Consider the following 22848-nt stretch of genomic DNA (forward strand, 5'->3'; position numbering starts at 1 on the left):
ACATACACACACACATGCACACAGATAGACAGTCATCTGCAAACAGGCCTATATAGGAGGGGGGAAAAAAAACATGCAACTTTTTTGTTCCACTGATGTCAGGGACGGCTCAGGGAAGGGGGACGCACAAACCCCTCCACCACGATAAGGTGACGGCAGGGGTTTGTGCGTCCCGAAGATCCTAGCAGTTATGTTGTCGGGGGCTTTATGCCCCTGGTAGGGTCACCCATGGAAAACAGGTGTCTAGGGGAGGGACCAGACCAAGCACGGCTCATAGACCTCTATGATGACGACCAACCTGGGCATGAATGTTCCCTTGCCCGGACGCGAGTTACCGGGACCCCCTCTGGAGCCAGGCCTAGAGGTGGGGTACGAGAGCAAGCGTCTGGTGGCCGGGCCTTCGCCCATGGGGCCCGGTCGGGCTCAGCCCGAAAGGGTTACATGGGCCCCACCTCCCGTGGGCTCACCATCTGCGGGAGGAGCCATAGGGGTCGGGTGCAATGTGAGCTGGGTGGCAGCAAGGGGCGGGGACCCTGGCGGTCCGATCCCCAGCTGCAGAAGCTGGCTCTAGGGACGTGGAACGTCACCTCTCTGGTGGGGAAGGAGCCTGAGCTTGTGCGCGAGGTTGAGCGGTTCCGGCTAGATATGGTTGGACTCACCTCGACGCATGGCCTGGGCTCTGGAACCAGTACCCTCGAAAGGAGCTGGACTTTCTTCCACTCTGGAGTTGCTCATGGTGAGAGGCGCCGAGCAGGTGTGGGCATTCTCATCAGCCCCCAGCTTGGTACCTGTACATTGGGGTGTACCCCAGTGGATGAAAGGGTAGTTTCCCTCCGCCTTCGGGTGGGGGGACGGGTCCTGACTGTTGTCTGTGCTTATGCGCCGAACAGCAGTTCAGAGTACCCACCATTTCTGGAGTCCTTGGAGGGAGTGCTGGAGGGTGCTCCTTCTGGGGACTCCATTGTTCTGCTGGGGGACTTCAATGCTCACGTGGGCAATGACAGTGAGACCTGGAGGGGAGTGATTGGGAGGCATGGTCCCCCCCTCTGAACCCAAATGGTGTTTTGTTATTGGACTTCTGTGCTTGTCATGGATTGTCCATAACAAACACCATTTTCCAACATAAGAGTGTCCATATGTACACCTGGCATCAGGATTCCCTGGGCCGCAGTTCGATGATCGATTTTGTAGTCGTATCGTCGGACCTGCGGCCACATGCCTTGGACACTCGGGTGAAGAGGGGGGCGGAGCTGTCAACTGATCACCACCTGGTGGTGAGTTGGCTCAGATGGTGGGGGAGGAAGCCGGTCAGATCTGGCAGGCCCAAACGTGTTGTGAGGGTCTGCTGGGAACGTCTGGCTGAGTCCCCTGTCAGAGCGAGCTTCAACTCCCACCTTCAGCAGAGCATCGAACATGTCTCGAGTGAGGCGGGGGGACATTGAGTCCGAATGGGCTGTGTTCAATGCCTCTATTGCTGAGGCGGCCAGCTGTGGCCGTAGGGTCGTTGATGCCTGTCGTGGCAGTAATCCCAGGACTCGTTGGTGGACACCAGGGAGCTGAAAGCTGAAGAAGGAGTCCTATCGGGCCTTCTTGGCCTGTGGGACTCTGGAGGCAGCTGATGGGTACCAACGGGCTAGGCGGCATGCGGCTTCGGCTGTTGCCGAGGCAAAAACTTGTGCATGGGAGGAGTTCGGTGAGGCTATCGAGAAAGACTTCCGGACGGCTTCGAGGAGATTCTGATCCACCATCCGGCGGCTCAGGAGGGGGAAGCAGTGCTCCATCAATACTGTGTACAGTGGAGGTGGGGAGCTGCTGACCTCAACTCGGGACGTAGTGGGTCGGTGGAAGGAATACTTCGAAGACCTCCTCAATCCTACCAACACGTCTTCCGATGAAGAGGCAGAGCTGGTGGACTCAGGGGTGGACTCTCCTATCTCTGGGGCTGAAGTCGCTGAGGTGGTCAAAAAGCTCCTTGGCGGCAAGGCCCCGGGGGTGGATGAGATCCGCCCGGAGTTCCTTAAAGCTCTGGATGCTGTGGGGCTGTCCTGGCTGACACGCCTCTGCAGCATCGCGTGGACATGGGGGGCGGTACCGCTGGATTGGCAGACTGGGGTGGTGGTCCCCCTTTTTAAGAAGGGGTGTGTTCCAATTACAGGGGAATCACACTCCTCAGCCTCCCTGGTAAGGTCTATTCAGGGGTCCTGGAGAGGAGGGTCCGCCGGATTGTCGAATCCCGGATTGAGGAGGAGCAGTGTGGTTTTCGTCCTGGTCGCGGAACAGTGGACCAGCTCTATACCCTCTTTGCGGTCCTGGAGGGGGCATGGGAGTTTGCCCAACCAGTCTACATGTGCTTTGTGGACCTGGAGAAGGCATTCGACCGTGTCCCCCGGGGGCTCCTGTGGGGGGTACTCCGGGAGTATGGGGTACCGGACCCCCTTGTACGAGCTGTCCGGTCCCTGTACGATAGGTGTCAGAGCTTGGTCCGCATTGCCGGTAGTAAGTCGGATTCGTTTCCGGTGAGGGTTGGACTCCGCCAAGGCTGCCCTTTATCACCGATTCTGTTCATAACTTATATGGACAGAATTTCTAGGCGCAGCCGAGGTGTTGAGGGGATCCGACTTGGTGGCCTCAGGATTGGTTCCCTGCTTTTTGCAGATGACGTGGTCCTGTTGGCTTCATCTGGTCGTGATCTGCAGCTCTCGCTTAAGCGATTTGCAGCCGGGTGTGAATTGGCTGGGATGGGAATCAGCACCTCCAAATCTGAGACCATGGTCCTCAGCCGAAATAGGGTGGATTGCCCTCTCTGGGTCGGGAGTGAGGTAAATATCTTGGGGTTTTGTTCACGAGTGAGGGAAGGATGGAGCGCGAGATCGACAGACGGATCGGTGCGGCGTCTGCAGTAATGCGGACTCTGCGCCGGTCTGTCGTGGTGAAGAAGGAGCTGAGCCAGAAGGCGAAGCTCTCGATTTACCAGTCGATCTACGTTCCTACCCTCACCTATGGTCATGAGCTGTGGGTCATGACCGAAAGAACAAGATCTCGTATACAGGCAGCTGAAATGGGTTTCCTCTGCAGGGTAGCCGGGCTCTCCCTTAGAGATAGGGTGAGGAGCTCGATCATCCGGGAGGGGCTCAGAGTAGAGCCGCTGCTCCTCCGCATCGAGAGGAACCAGTTGAGGTGGCTCGGGCATCTGATCAGGATGCCTCCTGGACGCCTCCCTGGTGAGGTGTTCCAGGCACGTCCCTCTGGGAGGAGACCCCGGGGAAGACCCAGGACACGCTGGAGGGATTATATCTCTCGGCTGACCTGGGAACGCCTTGGGATCCCCCCCGCAGAGTTGTCAAATGTGGCTGGGGAGAGGGAAGTCTGGGCTTCCCTGCTTAGGCTGCTGCCCCCGCGACCCGACCCCGGATAAGCGGCTGAAGATGAAGATGAAGATGAAGATGATGTCAGGGACTATGTAGACCGACTGGAGGGGTATGGGGTGAGAAAACATAAAATTACATTTCTAAAAAGGGGCAAACGAAAATGGGAGGGTCTATAAAAGAGGCACAAACACAAGATACTTCAGATACAAAAAGGAGAAAAATCAAACTAACCACTCAAATACACTGCAACAAAGAAAAAAAACCTGATCAGTGAAAGGCTAAGTGGTAACCTGAGAGGAGTGAAATGATAAACAACCTGAGCTCCACATGTTGAACAGAAATAGAAAATCAAACAAAACACCAGAATTTGTGAGTGGAGAGGATGGGATGGTCAGCTGTGAGTCCAGCTCGGGGTTGCTGTAGCTGGTTGAAGTTTAACAACTTCTGGTTGAAGAACAGGATGCCATCCCATAGTGAATGTAGCTGGGCTGGCAATCAGCATGAGGACGAGCCAAGTTGTTCTGGATGCATTTAGATCTGCTGCTGCAGGAGAGTGTAAGCACTCACTCCACCAATAAAACATGTGTTAATACCAACAGCAGACTATTTCAGGGAACTTTGGCAGATCTTTTTGGGACACTACCCACACAAATAGCTGTGCTGCTCATACCAAAGAAGCACAATCCTCACAAGTCAGACCTGATTGTAAAGGTGACTAATCAGGCCTCTCAACAATGATTAATACAACACCAGCTGGGATTATTAAAGAGGAGAAACAATCAACTAAACACAAATTTCTTCCAAAATGGCTACCAGTAGTGTTTGAGAGTGGGCCTGCTTTTTCTGCCATCACATCTTATGAACACACTTATATCTGATGTTTTATTGTATTAGCAAAAATTAATGGCGATATAGAAAAAACTCCAATCCCTCATTTTCTTTGAAGCCTTCATCACCTAAATAAATTCCAGAAAAAGAAGCTAACAGTCATCTCTGCATATGATATAGTTTCTGCCATATAAGTTTAGAGTGACAACTTTTCCATTTGTTAAGGTACGAGAGTGTGATGGGGTCTGTCTGCATCTTATTTACCTCCTCCACAGACAGCCAGTAAATATAAAGAAAAAGCATGACAATAAATTATCCCTTATTTATCATACTGCGCACATCTGTCTACACACAATTACACATACACAGACACACACACACACACACACACACACACACACACACAAGCTATATTTTAACAAACCAGACACACAAACAGTGAGAAAATTACAACAACTACAAAAAATGAGCCAACACACACACACACACACACCTTATTCTGGCCCCAGTAATTGAAGCCAAAATAGTTTTCAGCCAGGGTGAAAATTTATTGGATCTACATTCACATGTGGCACCAGGTGTATGAGTTTGTGTGCATGTGTGTGTGTGTGCATTTGTGTGCAGTCAGTCCATGATAAATCATCTCTCTATAAATGTAATAAACAATACAACATACTTTTCCATAGACAGTCACCTTGCATCCACCATGGACTGATGGGAAGTAGGAATATATGTGTGTGTGTTCTTCTCAGTTTCCACAGGAGTCCCAATAACAGCCTCTTCCACAGAGAGCCATAAATACAGGTACTTCAAACCTTTTATTGGCCAGGATATGCACTCTGTGTTCCTATTATTTTTCCAACCATTTCCTCTTTTTTTTTTAGATTGCTCATTTCTCTTTTCAGCCTTTAACCAAATCCCACTTCTTCTTGTTTTTTTTTATATCATTTAACTCCATATCCATGTGACCATCATTCCTCACTCGTCATACTTTTTCTTCTGTGTCCAAACTTGTGTCACATTAAGCAATGACAAAAAAAAAAAGAACTATAGTACTTTCTTGCAATTTGGAGTTTAAAAGTTGACACTGATGCATGTTTGTTAGATCCAACCCCACCCTGCCGAACCCTGTTTTATTACACCACAAGAATTAAGACCAACGAAAAGAAAAGCTAGAGGAGCATCAATGACCACTATGTTGGGTGCTTACTCTGGATGAGTACAATTGTTTAAATGCTTAAAGCACATATCTATTTAGTATGTTTGCCAGATTTTTAGGTAGCCCACTGGCTCATTTCTGTCCAGCAAATACACTACCATCACAATTGGACAGCCTTTTCCATTAAAGATGCATTATGTCCCGTTCCCACTTTAAAATACCTTATTCCAGACTTATTTGATGAAACAGCAACATCTATCATGAACATTTCTGGAGTCGTTGCGGCCCAGCAGCTTCCTGAGGATGAGAAACTGCACTGTACAACTTTTTTATTCAGGATGTTGCATTGACATTGGAGCAGTTGTGTTTCACACACCAGCAAGCAGATATAAACACACCGACCATTTTAAACACACACTTTGACTGTTTCAAAAAAAGAAAAGGACCTCATTATTATTGGAAGGAGAAAGGAAAGCAGAGAGAGAAAGGGACAGAGCAAGAGTAAACATAAGGATGTCCTTTCCCTGGCTGGAAAGAGCTCACTGTACAGGTAGGATTCAAGATGGATGCTGAAGTAGTTTGGGACACGGGGCGCGTCATTGAGAAAATGGCAAAAGTTCTTTAGTGCGACTTTAAATCAAATAGGTGAATGAGTCCAAACTTGACCAGTAGTTTATACTATGTGTCACACAGTTGTATTGAAAGTTTTCTGAACCATTTCTGAGGTCTTACTGAAACAAACTTAAATTTTAAAAAGGGCAAAACTTCCGATGTGTGAGTTAACTCAAATGCACCATGAAACTTGCATCCTGCTATGTTGTTCTGTTGTCTGGCAACCGATGGAAATTTAGGTAAGTGATTTATAAGCTTGTGTTGACATCCCAGCATCTTCTGCAATTCACTTGGTTGATTGAATATGATGCTTTTTTTTTTTTTTTTTTTTTAAAGAAATCCTAATCAGTATTGGAGCCTGACAACTTAACCATAACCTGCACTTCCATGCAGTAAAATCTGCCCAGTTTGGTTCTGGTTAAACTGGTGTGAATGTGGGTGGGTTCATCAGAAAGCACTGAGGTTCTGAGACCTCAGAACGGAGCCAGAACCGTCTCTGTGTGGAAGCCCCTTCTGTGAACTGATGCTGCTCAACAACAACTTCCATTGGTGACTAGCAGGCTGCTAATTAAACGCACACACACACACACACACACACACACACACACACACACACACACACACACACACACACACACACACACACACAGTTGGGAATAAACATCACAAATACAGGCATGTACATTGAAATCAGAGCATAATCCCAGAATTTTAACCAAACAGGACATCAAAATGCAAGTTTCAACACAATGAAAAGAAAATGCTTGAGAGGCACATCAGAGTGCAGAGTGTTGTTATCACAACACCACAGTCTCACACGCGCACACACACACACACACACACACACACACACACACACACACACACACACACACACACACACACACCCCAACTGTGGTCTAAAAACAAAACATTAAAAGGCACTAAACCATGCTACGACATTCTTTCTGCATGACATAGATGCACATCATATGGAGACGACTTGCTGGAGGCAGCTGTTTATGATTGTAGTTATAGGTTTTATAAACTGTTGTGCTGCAGAGTGAATATGGTACCGATGTTGAGGGATTGTGTTGCCTGATGCATGTGCACAGAAGTATTTTAAGCGTCAAACTTTGTCACAGCATTGCATTTAGTTCACACAAACACAAACTCTCCCTCTTTACCTCACTGTGTCCCTTGGGTGTATTAGGGGTTGTAATGAAACTGTGGAACTACTTTATTGTGTGTGCCAGTGTACATAAATGTATGTGATTAAGAAACACTACTCGAGAGGAGCTATTAGGATAAAGGAGGGGGGGGTGTTATGGCACAAAACGAAACAGTTCCTTCACAAGAATAGCCAGATACACACACACACACACACACACACACAGTAGTGACCCATTTTGGGAAGAACACAATAATGAGCTCCTCATTTGCAAAGTAACGATAGAGCAGAAAAGAGGAGGAGATGGAAAGAATAAAACTGATTGTGTATAAAGAGAAGAATAATGAGGAAAAAGACATGAAATGAACTCTAGAAGCAGACAGAAATCCTCTGGTAGAGACAACAGAGTTGCACCGACACAAAATAAAAAAAATAAAGCAATAAAATGAAACGAAGGACTCATTTTAATAGCAAATATAGGAAAGTGTCCATGCAATCACAGTGCCCCCTATGGGCAGTCTTTAAGCTTCCGCTTTCGATATCGAGAAAACCAATTAGTCCTATCCATCTGTGTATCTGCTCATTTATTTAAACATTTAAAACAAACATCCATGCCCAGTCACAACCTGAAGTTTAAACTCCAGTAAAGCCAGCTTGACTCTTAAAAGAATGAGACCTGAAGTTCTCCATGGAATCAACAAATATGGGTACCCAATGACAAACGCTGGGAAGATACACACATGATGCTGCTTGTGCCTTTCTGTCTTGCTGTGTGGGAATAAGAGCCCCTGTATTACTCTTTGTGTACTGTTGTGTTTGCCAAGATGTGTTTGTGAGTATGTATGGACTGTAGACAAAAGCAACATGTAAATGTGCATATGGCCAACCTTTGCAATAAGACTGAGGGCGTCTCGGCAGGAAGGCAGGAGTGCTGATGTCCTGTCCAGGTCAGGTACTTCCTGTTGAATGTACAGCTCCAACATGGATGCCAGATGAGACAGACCTTGTTTCTTCTGCTCAGACATAGAGTTTAGGTCTGTAAAACCAAAAATATGTAAAAGGTCTAGAAACAAGTCAAAGTCTGTTAGCAGACAGCTCAGCCATATTTCAAGTTATCCTAGATCAATGTCAGGAGCAATGAGTGATGTAACCCTAGCAGTAAGACTGAAATGTATTAATTCCAGAAAGAGAAGTGAACATGAAGGCAGATTCCAGCCAATTATTTGGCCAAAAGTCTCAGAGAGAAATCCTGGATGATGGCCACGCATTTTTAAGACATTCGGACTCTAAAATGAGGAAAAATTAACTTTGGCAGTGTTGCCAATTTGACAATCTGGATGTAACCCCTTTTAAAAGCCATCCAGCACATGTTTTTCAAGGAAGTAACAAACGACAAAGAAAAGGACATGAAGGAAAAACATCCCTAGTACTTTCTCAGCAGGATGGCTCTCAGCGTTAAGGTTGTTAGGTAAGATGAAATGGGTTTTGGATGATAAAAAGTTCCAAATATGGCAAGAAAAAGTCACTCATAGTCACTCAAGTAATGCCTATGCTGAATGTAATTTCACATATTGCCAAATACAACTCAGTTTTTAAGTTTTAATTACTATTAATACTATAAATGACAGTAATAAAATTTAAAGTCTATATAAGGAACTTATGAATGAATGAATGAATTTCTGTGACATATAACATGCTTCAAACACTGTTGGAGGAAAGACTTACGCGATTCATGCTCAGCTAAAGTGTAAAGCTCCTCGCTCCTGGTCTTAGGAGGATTTAACTAAACAGAGGAAGAAGCAGGGGCAACATTAGCACATCATTCAGGTTTTACATTTAATTATATTTTTCAGCATGTATTCTTCAAAACAATATTTCATGCACCAAACACAGCAGCTTTGCTTTCCAATGACTGCTTTTGTTTTTATTAAATGGTTTTCTGAAGTAGAAGATCAAGCTGGAACACATGAATATCCTGTTACATTTTATCATCCAGATAAAGCTTCGTAGCACAGCTGTGAGGTCAGCTTATTACGACCAACAAAGGGAAAGGTACCAGTAGCATTGTAGCCCTCTTGGTGCGTATTGTTTTGAGTCAGGTGAACAGTGACAAATTACGCATACATACCAGGGCAAAGATGAGTCTTGCAGCAAGACGTACTGAGTCAGTAGGAAGTCTGGGTCGGATGCTGCACAGGCATTTACACTCCGTCTTATGGTTAGACCATGCTTTTTTCTGCAGAAAAGGGACAATTAAAGACCAACGCATGCAGATACAATACATACAATCATTTCCAACTTTTTTTCTTTTTTTTTTGTTACATTCAACTTCCCCCCAAGACAATCACCGTCAATTACATTTTTCATACTGGTACAGAGGCTGTGCTGCTCAGCTGTGATTTCTTTGCCCACTGAACTTTTTTTTAAGACTTGTTATGATGAGTTAACATGGCAAAGGAAGAGTTATTTACTAGTATAATCAACTGATGAAGCTATCCAAATAAAGATAACTAGTGAAATAACTCCAAATATCAAATGAATTGCAAAGGAAGCAAAAAGGATCCGCAGAAGGAGCGAGGCAGCAATAAAACAGAGATTAAAACAATTTCTTCCAACTGTTCTGATCGGTGACGCAAAATCACTAGCTAACTAAAGTGCTTTTTAACCACCGCTGATGCCGTCCAAAACGTATCAACTGTGAATGAGAAGGACATCAAACTGCTTTCCGAATAACATCCCCAGATTACTGGTGACTTTAAAAAGTTGCTTAAAAAATGGTTCTGTGCTGGGGACAACTCTGGTGCCGCTGGAGCTGACTGTCCACAGAAATATGCGACACACATCCTCAACACAACAAAGTGAAGACACAGCAGAGTGTTTTCAGTGAGAAAAGTCTTTCAACTCCAATGCAAGACAGAAAGACAGATCATTTCTGCCAGCTGTCGTCACCCTGCAGAACCAGTCCCCGTCTTCATCCTATGATTGTTTTTAATCAAAAGAAACAAAAACCTACTACAACACTGAAATTGCGCTATGGGATAAGTAAAGTATTTTTCATTTGATTTCACTTATTGTAACTTTATCATACTTCCATCACCTTGAAGGACATTACTGTAGTTACAATCATTTTCTTGAGAATAACCCAAAACTAAAAAAAAGAAAAACATGGAAGCTAAATGCTTAATCCTAATCTTAACTGACCATTTACCTGGAAATTTAACAATATATATTTTGTATATGTTTTCCCAACATTGTTACTGTCAACATCATTATCACACAAATAACATAAGCAATGCATGGATTCACACAGACTTACCTGGCAAGAGGTGTTGCAGTAGCGAGCCGTCTTGCACTGAGAACACCTTGACAAGTTTTCACATCTAAAGAGATGGACAAAAAAAGGTGTTTTAACTCTACACGCTGTATCAATCACACCCAGAGGCAAAGCAAACATCACTCAATGTTTAAGAAAACAAAATGATTTAAGGTTGGTATTTTTAAATCAGACAAAAACTCTCCACACTGGAGGCAGAACAAAAATTTAAACAGCCATTTGGATTTTTTTTAAATTCACTGATGTCAGGTTTTATTTAATATTAGACTGTTCTGGTCTTCAGGTAAAACAAAGACTCAGCTGCTGGAGCTATGCAGCAGTTTTGGAGAAAGACAGACGGATGATTACAAACACAAACTTATAAGCACTGAAACATGCTGCTGTTATAGTCCTGACCTTTTCCTCATGCAAAAGAATGAGACAAGATTGTTACATTTGTTGTACTAAGCTGACTGTGGGCATCACTTATCTCATTTTATCTAGCTAGCCCATCTCCAGCTTGATTGCCATTTAAAGGCAATGCATTAGGTACACCCTCCTCACTGTCCCCGCATGTTAGTATCACAGAGGTTGCACGTGTCTCGGCGACAGCGTGCCACAGCTGTGTGTCCACTTGTGGTGTTTATGCGTATTTTGTGGCAAATGTGTATTTCCTGCCTCCAAGGTCTGCTGTGCTTCTCTGAGTGATACTGCTGTCCTTTCCAGTTTGGCTGTCAGTCTGATAACAAGCCAGAGCAGAGCATGCCGACTTCATGCAGCCAATTACAGCCAGAAGACAGTCTAACACTAACATGAACACACACACACACACACACACACAGCACACAAGAGTAAGTTGCAGGTATCCAGTTAAGAGTGTGTGTGTGTGTGTGTGTGTGTGTGTGTGTGTGTGTGTGTGTTGTGAAAAGGTCAATATAAGCCAACCAAATAAAATACAGCTATGTGATTGCAATATCTGATAACATACAAGAGTGGTTTTGTAGAGATTAGAGAATGAAAGAAAGACTGGGTGTCAGGTTCAGAAATGTATTCTTTTGGATCCCCATCACTGCTCCTTTTAAGTTGTTAAGGGCAACAGGAGGTAGCAGTTTTCAAAGAGCAAAGTAGAGAAAAACATCTCTAAAAGTCAAGTGAACACTCCACACATGGTTTGAAATAAACAGCTAAACAAGTGGCCATCATGGAAGTTTTCCTGGCACAACTTTTTATGAGTGAATATGTTGTGAATCTCAGCAGCTGTTTGTTGACCAGATTAACATATCATCACAACAAGCAGTTTCAAGATATCACTTTATTTTTTCACATTTAAATTTAAACAAGACAGGAACAACTGAGATGGAAAAATCACAGGAAGGGGGATATGACATGTAACAACCACTCAAAACAAGCTGCAGGCACACTGTATGCACTTTAGATCACTTAACATTTGGGACACTCACAATGACAGCCTTGCATTTCCACAAGCACTGTTTACAATTGACCACCCAAACAGCTTGACTGCAAAAGCCTTGCAGTCAAGCTGTTCAAGTTTGTGGTTGAAGGCTTTTTCTGCATTAATAATGTCTTTCCGGCAAGTCTGGGTTTTTACACACTGGGTTATGAAACGAAGAGAGCATTTTGTCTTGCACTTTTCCCAACATAATTGATTATTTTTAATTATTAGAATATGTGTAACAATACAAAATGATTATTTTTTGGCCTTTTGAAAATATTAAGTGCTATAATCTTCTTTTAAATAAGTACACTAAGTTTTCTACCAGTGTTACACAATTCATGATTTACAATCAACTTTGGCTTAAGCAGGGAGCACATCAGCTAACTTTCCAGTGATGTTAAGAGCTGTACTGTCTTCCCTCGCTGAAAATATATTTGAGATGTGATTTGAGATTCTCTGTGGGGTTTAAACCAGGTTAAAAAGTTGTCGATCTGACCGAAACCCTAAATGCCAAGACTGCTAGTTGATCTGTTATGAGGCATCACACACTGCTCCCTTTACTTCTTACTCTCTATGTGTTTTCATTTCTTCTCTATTTCCTGTCAGGACAGGTCTTTGGTCCAAACAAAGATGCAGTTGGGTTGTTGGCATCTTTAACAAATGCTTTTTTTAAGTTTTCGTTAAACACAACTAGTGTGTTTTGTCATCAAAACTATATGGATTACAATGGTTTTTGTTATATTGCAAGTGTAGACAATAAGTTTCTGTCCCAGTTTTCTACTCTAAAAGTCCAACTAGTCTATTTGTGCAGATAAAACCCCATACTAGTACCACTGTTACATGCTGCAGGGGCTTGTTTGAATTGGTGCCCAAAGTCCATTAATGATCCATCTGCTCCATCAAGAGTGTCTCTCTTATCTAACTTTAAAACCTTTGAAGAGCCTGTCTCCCCATATTTCTTGGCCCAGTCTTGACACTTCAGTTAGTGAATCTTAGTTGTGCTTCAGCTGTCCGTACTTTGGCCACGAGATGATTTCTTTTTGTACTGGGACTCATGTTAAACTGGAGGTAGATTAATACTTGGTAAATGACCACCCCCAACGTTTTATGTATTTTATGTAGCCTTACTGACAGCTGACAAATTGCAAGGTGTTTCACCATGTTTGTTGACATTGCAGTGCTGAACTAAAAACTTCTGGCAACACTGTCTTCCCCAACATAATCAACTTGAATCCACAATTATTCAGGTTTATACAGGGGGGATCTGGTAAATAATTTAAAAAAACAAAAGATGAGAAGATTAAAATCTGCATATACAAAGACTATTACATCTCTCACACATGGGAAAAGAGTGAGGATCTTATAGATTGATGCTAATTAATTCTGACAACGAATGGCATTATGAGCTTACACATGCACAAAGTGATGTAATGGAGAGCATGTTATGATAAATGTAAATACATTAGCCCAGGGCTTATCGGATGGAGTTATGGCACATTTGATTAGATTGGGCAAACTTATGAATACTGCACATGGTATTATAAGAACCTTAAAGGCAAATCCAGGGATTTAACATGAACACATACACACTCAGTTTATGTCTGACTGAAGGCTGCTGTCTGTCAACATTAGCAGCAGAAGTTAAATGTTTCCTATCAGTGTGAGAGCAGACTGGACTGTTGTATTTGGCTTGAGGCCCCTGCAGGCTTGTACAGGTTTCCAAAACACTCTTCTCCTGTTCTGCTTACTATTCTGCATTTAACCACTCTCCTCACCATCTGTCTCATCTTTTTTTCCCCCACTCTTGTTATGCCACTGGGCTTTATTTGCGATGACCTTTCCAGCTTGGAAGCCTGTGGTAAATTTATAGCATCAGCCTCAAATGTTGGCTCATGAAAACACAGCTATTCTTGTCATGTTGAGACCTACCAGAAACAGGGAAGCCACACGCAGCTTAAGAAACACATACCTGCAGTTTGAGACATGAAGCAATAACACCAGATTGCGGCAGATCAGACCTAAACAAAACCAGAACATATCTCATACACAGAGATGGATTAGAAGCTGCCTGACACTGGAAGCTTGATGTTGACCATGACCCAATTTTTTATTTATGTACTTGTTCTCTATCATTCAACTTTGTGGGAAATGTTGTCCCATAGGAGGTAATTATGTGCTGCAGGAGCTTAACTCAACATACTGTGTACTATACGTTTTGATATCAGCCACTATAGAATATAGCTGGACACCATCTGCTTAATGGAGTTTAAAATAGTATTAACCCTCGTTTTTATCTAAATGATCTAGAACTGAAAGTATATATGGTAAAGGTAACGTGACTTTTATATAGTTTACATTACATTTAATTAACTTTTTAAAAACAATTTTACAGTCACTTTGAGGATATAGATGCATGAAAGATGTGAAACTGTTAGTCCCAGATCGGTTCTTTTCATGTAGTTACTGAGCTGCATTAATGCACAGCTGCACCACAGCAACTGTTGTTATGGTGATCGGCTCCATGCTGATAAACTCTTAGCATCTGCAAAGTACTGAGCCCAATCCACACATAAATGTACAGGCATCAGTCACACAATTCAGGTATCCCGGCAGGACTGGCGAGGTTATATCTTGGCTTAGCATAATTGAACATTTCCCCTCGACAAAAAGGGTTTTATGGCACATTACTACTTCAGGATTTGCTCACAGCATTTGAAAAAAATGTAAAGTACAAAAATCTACTTTAGCACAAACATTTGTGCAGAAAGTTCAATGCATTAACAATATTAACCGAGTAAAATCTTCCTAATAGCGCCTTCAAGCTTTTTGAATATACTTTCAGGATATTGGGGGGAAAAAAAACATCAACTATTTTTTTTCTTTTAATTGTATCAGTGCATTTTATCAGTGTCTTTATTTCATTGTTTAACATTCCTTTGGTCCAGGAAGAAACACACAGTCATTCTGTTCATTTCTCATTATGTCATGATTAAAGCACAAAGAGACGGCTCAGCTTTGCCCTCCAGCAGTAGAGGTTCTGCAACATACAGTACAGTATTTTACATGTAATGACTAAACATAGTCCAAATATAGATGTGGACAGTAACAAAAGAGCACATGGCAACAGAGCCGATAAAAGCAAGAAGAAAAAGGTGAAACAGAAAATAAGTTAACTCTTCAAGTCTCTTCGTATTTGGTAACAAAGCTTTGCTTTTTCTTGTTCAACTGATCTTTTTCATGCAGAGATTATGATCCATACTATGAAGTATGTCTGTCTCATCATCCGTTTCCTCATGTTCTCTCTTTGCCTCTGTCAACCCCCTCCTCTCCTACATCCTTTTCTTCTGCTCATCCACTCCCTGTCTCTGTCAGATGTTGTGTGAAGTGACAGTGCTCTGGATGGCAGGTCCATGCTTGGACTGCAGGCACAGTAGGAAAACTCATGAATAACATTAGAAGGGTTTCATTAGTAGCATGCAGAATACTAAATTAGAGCCATCCCTCCATTCTCAACATCCCTCACTTCTTCCTTTTAATGTCACACACACTCTTATTTTGCCTTTTTTTTTTTCACTTCCCAGTGATGACACGGAGTCATTGGCTTTCTTTTTCTGTTGTCTCTTTTCTTCTTGACATATTCTTATCTTAGAATAGTTATAACATCCCTGTCAACCTACAACTGTATCACGAGTCATTTAAGAGGAATCAATGGATTACATTTTGTCCTCAAAATAAAGCTTTTCTGCTTTGAATCACTTTATGAACAGAACTTTTTGTGATTGTACTATTATGTGTAATAAAGAAATTATTCATTTATTTGGATTATAGTAAACAGGACAATACATTTAACAGCATTTCTAGATTATTATTGTTGTGCTTTGGCTTAACATTAGATTTGAGCAAAACTGGATTGAAATGTAAAATATAACTTGGGATTTCCTCGTATAATTTAATGAAACGCAGAAAGAGTTGAGGAGAAGGAACAAGGCAGCTTCAAACATTCCAAAAAATTGCTTTCCACATACCTACATTATTTCTTTCACTGTATGGTTACTCACTTATACGGCTAAAAGGGGGATAAGTGTATTTTGTAAAAAGCCAGGATATTTTTCTCCATCAAGCTTTTCGATTAAGCCATAAAGCTCATCCCTTCTTTTAAATGTCAGATAATATTATATTGAACAAATTTAAGTGCTGGAAAAATCTAATTCTTTATCCTACACAGAAGCGGTAGAATAGCCTCCCCTGCTTGTTTTTTTTATCTGTCACACAAGAGCAGTATGTTTACATGATCTTGCAAATGAGGGAATTCTTTCATTGTAAAGAAATGCCAAGCACAAGCAAGCCAGTTTTTTTTTTTCTTTTACAGGAATAAAAGACTAAAGCAGAACAAACATGTTGACATAAAACAGAAACGAGAAATCAGGACGTATCAATACAAGCCAGCAAAAACACATAAACAAAGGAAAACAGAAATAATTAGAACAAACTTGTCATTCAACAGAAGTGAAAATGAGGGAAAGATGCAGATTTCTCCATTGACATGCAAGAGCATAGATCTGTGTGCTTAAAATGTTTGTATGTGTGGTCAGTTTCCCCAAGTCTATGCTATGAGACACCCAATTAGGCCTACCTCAGCATATCCCTCCTGGTGTGTGTAGCATGGTAATTAATTCCCCTTGAGTATTGGCTGCTACACTGTGCCTATGAGATTTTGTTCTGTCTTCATGTATGCATGTGTCTACTGGTGTATGTTAATGTGTGTGTTGGTGTATGTTAATAATTAGCAGGGTTCTTTTCCTGGACTGCCCAGTCGTGCCTGAGTGAATTTTCTCATTTTCACGCTGAGTGCGCAACACGGCATGATACATCTCACTCCAACAAGAGGTGTGGTGTGAATACAGCAGGAAATACAAATGTTAACAGAAAATTTACTGCCCCATTCTTCTGGTATTTCCACAAAAGGGTCTTCATCTCTGGTATTCTGCTCTGCTTGGGCCACCTTTAGTTTCTGTTGCCTGCAGTCTTAGGATGTGGAGGAGGATAACTTGAAACTTATCCTTCTAAATAAATTGGACAAATCAGCTCTACCTCAAGGAGCAAATTCGGTGTCAGTGAAAAGTTTGTGTTTGCTAGCATGTTAAACGTGAGGATGGAACATTTCCTGAAGGGACAATACTGCCATCTAATGTTGGACCAGTGCTATGACAGCACAGACAACACAGCTCAGTCACTTGGTACTCTGCAGGCATCTCCAGCATGGCTACAGCATCATATCAAGACATAAATGTGGTGTTAACGGGTGACTGACGTGATGATGGAGTTGTAACTAGTGTGAGTGAGTGTGTGTGTGTGGCTGTGTGTATGTGTGTGTGTAAGAGAGACACCAGCTGCATCTTAAGTTGCCTCGAACCCCTTGCTGAGTTTTTAATGGCTGTTTAGGGAATGATTCATCGACACCTGGAGGGGCTCATATGGGACGAGTATCTTTATGGTTTTACGATCATGGTGATAGGAAAACACATGTGCACGCACACATGCATGCACACACATTCTCATGTAATTCCCTATTACAACTGAGAACCAAAACCCAAACATAACCTAATTCTAAGTCTGAAACAAACCAGCCATTCTGATTGGTTGATCTGAGGAGACTCTTGCCTCTTGCTTTGCGACACCATGTATTCTTCAAAACATTCAAGATGGTGCACGGACGTAGCGGGAGTTTGTTTCCTCTACAATTTCTACGATTAGGTTAAAAAAGCAACAAGAAGTTGTCAATAATGCCATGTAGCCTCATGTTTTTACAGCAAAAATGACACAGAATATTTATATCTTCTGTACTGCATGCAATGTTTATTTTCTTCTGTTGCGTTCGCTCTACTGAACACTTCCGTCCGCAGACTCTACGCTGGTACAGCGGGAGAGTCTGGCTTGCCAGGCTCATCATAAGTTGATGTGCAGTCAGATTTTTTTCTATGGGGTGGGCTTTTTAAGAAGAGAACAAATCAGATAAGATCCTAATGTGCGATGTTTTTACATCTCAAACTTATTTCAGCTTCAGTATGCTGAAGACCACAGACATCTGGATGGTCAAGCTATTAACAGACTGAAAATTTTGTTTTTACATGACACAACAAAAAATATGTATGTTGTCAAAGCTGGACTAAGACACCCACATAATGGCATTAGAAATGTAATTTCTCCTGCATGTACGCAGTTGACAAGACTCAAAGGGTTCTGCAGATGGTCCAAAGTTGTTGTTTTTTTTTTTACTTCTTTTTTATTCTTTTTTAAACTATGAAATTTATTCATATATAAATAGTCTAATCTCCAACAATTTTTTTCTATTATTTTAGTCAAATAGCTCAATTGCTCTCCCATGCACGTATAGAGACAAGGAAAACCATTAAAAGACCAGGTTGAACCCCAGCTGTAACTCACGTTAACTATGTATGCAACAATGGATGAAATGTCATAAAGCAACAATCACTGATTACAGCAAGTATGGAAATGTGCATTTGATGTATTATTTCTCTGTTGTAATAATCCTTCTTGTTAATAAATCTTATGCAGTTGGAAAGCCTGTTAAATATCATTCCAAATGGTGTCACAAGTTGGATGAGTATCACTGATGATCAGGGTCTGCCTATCCCCTGGTTGTTCAGTAGTAAAAAAGAAAAAGAGGCTTGTCATCATTGGATTTAATTTTAATGCAGAAATATACTGGGATAAGATTCTGCAACCAACGGCAATCCCATACATATTCTACAGTCATTTAGCATCCTCCAGGATGACAACACTTGCCCCAACAGAGCAAGGTTTTTCCAAAACTACCTCCAAAATGTTGCGTGTGGAAATGGTTAAAAAAAAAAAAAAAATTAAAAAATGAAAGGCCTGCCTGCAGTCCTAACCCATCTGGAAATTTGTAGGATCATCTTGCGCGGTCATTGCAGCAGAGTGGCCAACACAGACAGATTGGCTAACTAATGACAAGGTTTTCATGGGGACAACACAGAAACTCCATTTTGAAATCTGTCCCTTACAAATGTGGCAACAGCTAAAGGGCAATAAACATGTTTTCCAAGCCTCTTGGCTAATCCTTTCCTAGTAAATGAGTCAAACTTGCTGCATTTCCATCCCTTTTCCTCTAGATGCAGATGGCATGTCAATGTTTGCCTACACTTCCACAGCTCATTTTCAGCATTGTAAAATGTTTATTCCTGCAAGCTTGTGCCTCACACTAACCAGGTTTACCAATCATAGTACTTATGTTTAGGTTTTTTAGATTTTAACAAGGCATTTAATAGGAACACTTGGCTGTTTTTCAGATTGTTAGTTTATAAGTGTAAGGCAGGTACTGAAATCCTGTTTTTTCTTCAATACTAGCAAGACTGAGCAGATGAATAAAGAACATAACCTAATGAAATGGGAAAACCCAACAGACAGACATGGAAATTTTAATGCACTTTGTCAAAATACTGCAGTCGGCTCCTGCATTTGGTTATAATTTTAAAAACCCAAAACTTTATACCACTGACAGGTGAAATTAATCACAACTTCGTCTTTCACAGCAGGTCAATGTGGTCCATCATATTACTAAGAAAAGAAAAAAAGGCTCAATGCCACCGCAAGGTAAACAAAGAAATCTCACTCTGCTGCCACCAGGATCAAAAGTATCTGCAGAAGGTCCCGTTCTAGGCACCACGAGACACCTAGTTGAACTCCTATAAGGCACAAATGTTAAGCAGCAACAGGAAACCTGCACAATGTTAAGCAGGTAGTTTGAATGCTGAGACTCACTCGCGTTTCTCTATTGGTGGCACATGAAAAAGAAATGAATACTGTATGTGATGCTAGTGTGCATTATTAATATTCTGGGTATGTGCTTCAGAGATCTTTGCTGTAGTTTATTGGAGGTGATTTTAAAAATCTTAAAAGCTATCCCAAAACATATTAAGACCGAGTGCAAAGAGAATAAAGCAGGAGAAACATGAGCAGATGCAGTTTGATCTCCGACAAATGCCTGGCAGCTGAATTTCCAACAACCAGAAAGAAACTTAATGAAAGAGGCATGGCTGAGCCAGTTTTGTGATATGCTGACTGAAATGCAAACAAGAATTCACAAAGATCCAAAGCTTTGAAAAGGCAGCGCAACATAGCTCCAAAAAGAAAGACAAAAATTTTTTTTTAAAAACGAATGTCAAAAACCCATCAGGGGACACACAACAGTAATTATCAATATTTATCTGAATGGAAAAACTTCATCCAAGCAACAGCAACTCAAATCTTTTCCAACTTTGTAAATGAAAGGACAAAATCATGTGTTAGAGATTTTATCAAAGTCATCACTCAGAAAACCAATCCTGTCCACACAGGGCTTAAATTACTTGTTAGCTTTTTGCCTCCAGGTTTCCAAACATTACAAGTAACAGATGCCGTCTATGATCAACAGAGTAAGAATGCATCCTAAGGGAGTCTTTTTCAAATGGGAACAATCACACACAAACACACAAACACTGAGGGATCAGCTCTTGCAGGAAAAACAGATTTTCATTAAGTGTGTTGCACCAAGCCAAACCACAAAAAAAAAATTTTAAAAAAATGAAATGATCGTTCTCCTGAGGAGCATCATTTCATTTCTGTGAAGATGAGAGGTCCTCACAAGCAGAGCTAAATGGACACGCGTCCAGATGTGCTCAGTAGATGAATACCAATACACACATGCTGAGGTGTACTCCCCATGTACATCAAATAGCTTGGTTTGCAAATTAGACAGCTGTGTGCATTTTGAGACACGTGGGTGTTGAACAGCATGCTGGAGAGAAGTGAGGACATGGTGGAGAAGAAGAGGAAGAAGAGGAAGTAGGTGCAGGTAAAATAATCCACACTGGCAGCAAAGAAAGGAGCCGAGGTAAGTGGGGCAAAAAATGTAAAGTATGATAAGGGATCGGGTGGATGAAGAGGATGAACAAGAGAATTGGGATGGATGAAGGCAAGGGAGGAAGACAGATGTTGGAAGAAGCATATGGGAGAATAAACTGAGAGGAGAGCACAAAGAGGAGGAGAAGTGCTGACTTGTCTACTGAACCCTTCCCCTCCTCTCATCTTCTCATCAACTACATCTAATGTAGTAATTTGTATGCTTCATATAGCACTGCATTCAGATACTCTTAACAGTTGTCCATAAATTTCTCCACATTATTCAGAGAAGCTTTATGGAGATTCATGTACCAGACTAAGCATTATTAGGACTGCATCCTGCCAGCAGAACAATACGTGTAAACTGTGCCTCTGCAGAGCAGCGATCAGGGTGTGAGGTGATAATGTCTCCTGCTTTGCACGCTTTTAGTCCGTCTTCATATGGCTTTAAATGAGTCAGTACTTTTAAAAGGCTGTACAAAAAACGCAATGCTGTAAATAAAAGCCAGACACGCAGGGAACATTCATGCCCGGACGGACTGGGAAACTAAGTCTGATTGGTTGGGAACACCAACAAACGTCACCCCTTTGTTTGGTTTGCTTTTATACTGCACTTCACTCAAAGCGGACCAAAGGGGTGGTACAGTCTGAAACAACCACTGGCAATAAAGATGACCAGAAGGCAGAAGAAGACACTGCTCAGCAACAAAAATCTCTCCTTTCACAAAATGGAGCAACACTAAGTTTGATAAATCTGCTGCTCCAAACGAATGTACAATCCATGGAAGCAGACCAGGGTGTGTTTAAAACTGACCAAACAGGTATTAATGTGTCCTAATAGATCATTGGGCACAATTTAATTGTGTTAAAAAAAATAATTTTCTAAGTTTTTCTCTTTGACCTTGTTGTAAAACATCACAATTGGCTGTAAAGGAAAATTGGATGGACTGATGAAACTATCCCCGCAATGCAAATTCAAGTGTATTTACACAAAGCTGTGACGCGGGTCTGCAGCACTGAGACTGAAGAGGGTTAATATTATTTTACATAAAGTGTTACAAAAAAAACACATTGATATTCAAATATAATTTATTACAGTTATAAAAATTAAACACGCTGCTGCTCACACTCACTCCCCTGACTTATATTCCAGTTAAGAAGGTACAGAAGTAAACAGACAAATTATGTAATGCCAAAAAAGCCCGACATAAATCTACCAATCCGTGATTTTACCTGAAAGCAATACAAGCTGCACAAAGACAAGAACTGCCAACAACTCAACACCACAGATGCTTCACAAATCAACTTAATAGACTGTTTATATCCTCAATGACAAGGAGTGCTCACATTTAGAATTTGTTCATGAAGCATTCTTTATTTATTAAAGCGGCCCTTTGTCTAAATGTGTCATAGTGGCACACAATATCCTCCGAAAAGATCAGTTTTATTCCAGCTAGAAAATAAAAATACACTAAACTGGCCAATGAAAAGGCGACTAAAGACCATGACTGGTCCAGATGGCTGTCTGGAGTTCAGGTATGAAAATGACTACTACAGAGAAAAAGGATAATAAGCGCGTAGTGCCAGCACATTAACAGACAGAAAGAAGAAAGAAAGCTGCATTCGAACAATGCGGAGCATAAATTTTACATAATATAAAGTATTTAAGGTATTAGAAGTATCAAGCTACAAGTGCAAATTGTTTAATGATATAACAGAGGGATCAAATGGGCTAAAATTCAAACAGGTGTTGAGTTTACAGTAAATCCTGCTGCAGTCATTTATACACACGCATCCAAACAGTTGTTAGAAAACTTTTGTAAAATCATCATTATATTAACACTGAACACTGACAATATATTACAGACTAATAACGCAAAAGTCTTGCTGCAAATTCCCTCTGGTTTTTGAAACAAGATCGCTATGAATTAAACATCAGAGAGAAAACTGTTCTGAGATAATCTGTCTCCTTTTAAAATGTTTGTTGTTTTCACAAAGTAGAAAAATACAAGTTGCATCTTACTCTGAATTCCTGTGTTT

General features: G+C 41.6%; 1 protein-coding gene across 1 annotated transcript in view; it reads right to left on the reverse strand.

The window, feature by feature from the left end:
• smyd3 (SET and MYND domain containing 3) overlaps positions 1 to 22848 on the reverse strand; it is a gene marked incomplete at its 5' end in the record, with an annotated part of 95297 nt that overhangs the window by 67118 nt on the left and 5331 nt on the right. The window contains 4 exons of the mRNA XM_079245510.1: positions 8005 to 8153; positions 8843 to 8900; positions 9246 to 9353; positions 10434 to 10497. Of these exons, the coding sequence (XP_079101636.1) occupies positions 8005 to 8153; positions 8843 to 8900; positions 9246 to 9353; positions 10434 to 10497 (379 nt within the window). The remainder of the gene's footprint in view (positions 1 to 8004; positions 8154 to 8842; positions 8901 to 9245; positions 9354 to 10433; positions 10498 to 22848) is intronic.

The sequence above is a fragment of the Telmatherina bonti genome (assembly GCF_933228915.1).
Source record: "Telmatherina bonti genome assembly, chromosome: 1".
NCBI lineage: Eukaryota > Metazoa > Chordata > Actinopteri > Atheriniformes > Telmatherinidae > Telmatherina > Telmatherina bonti.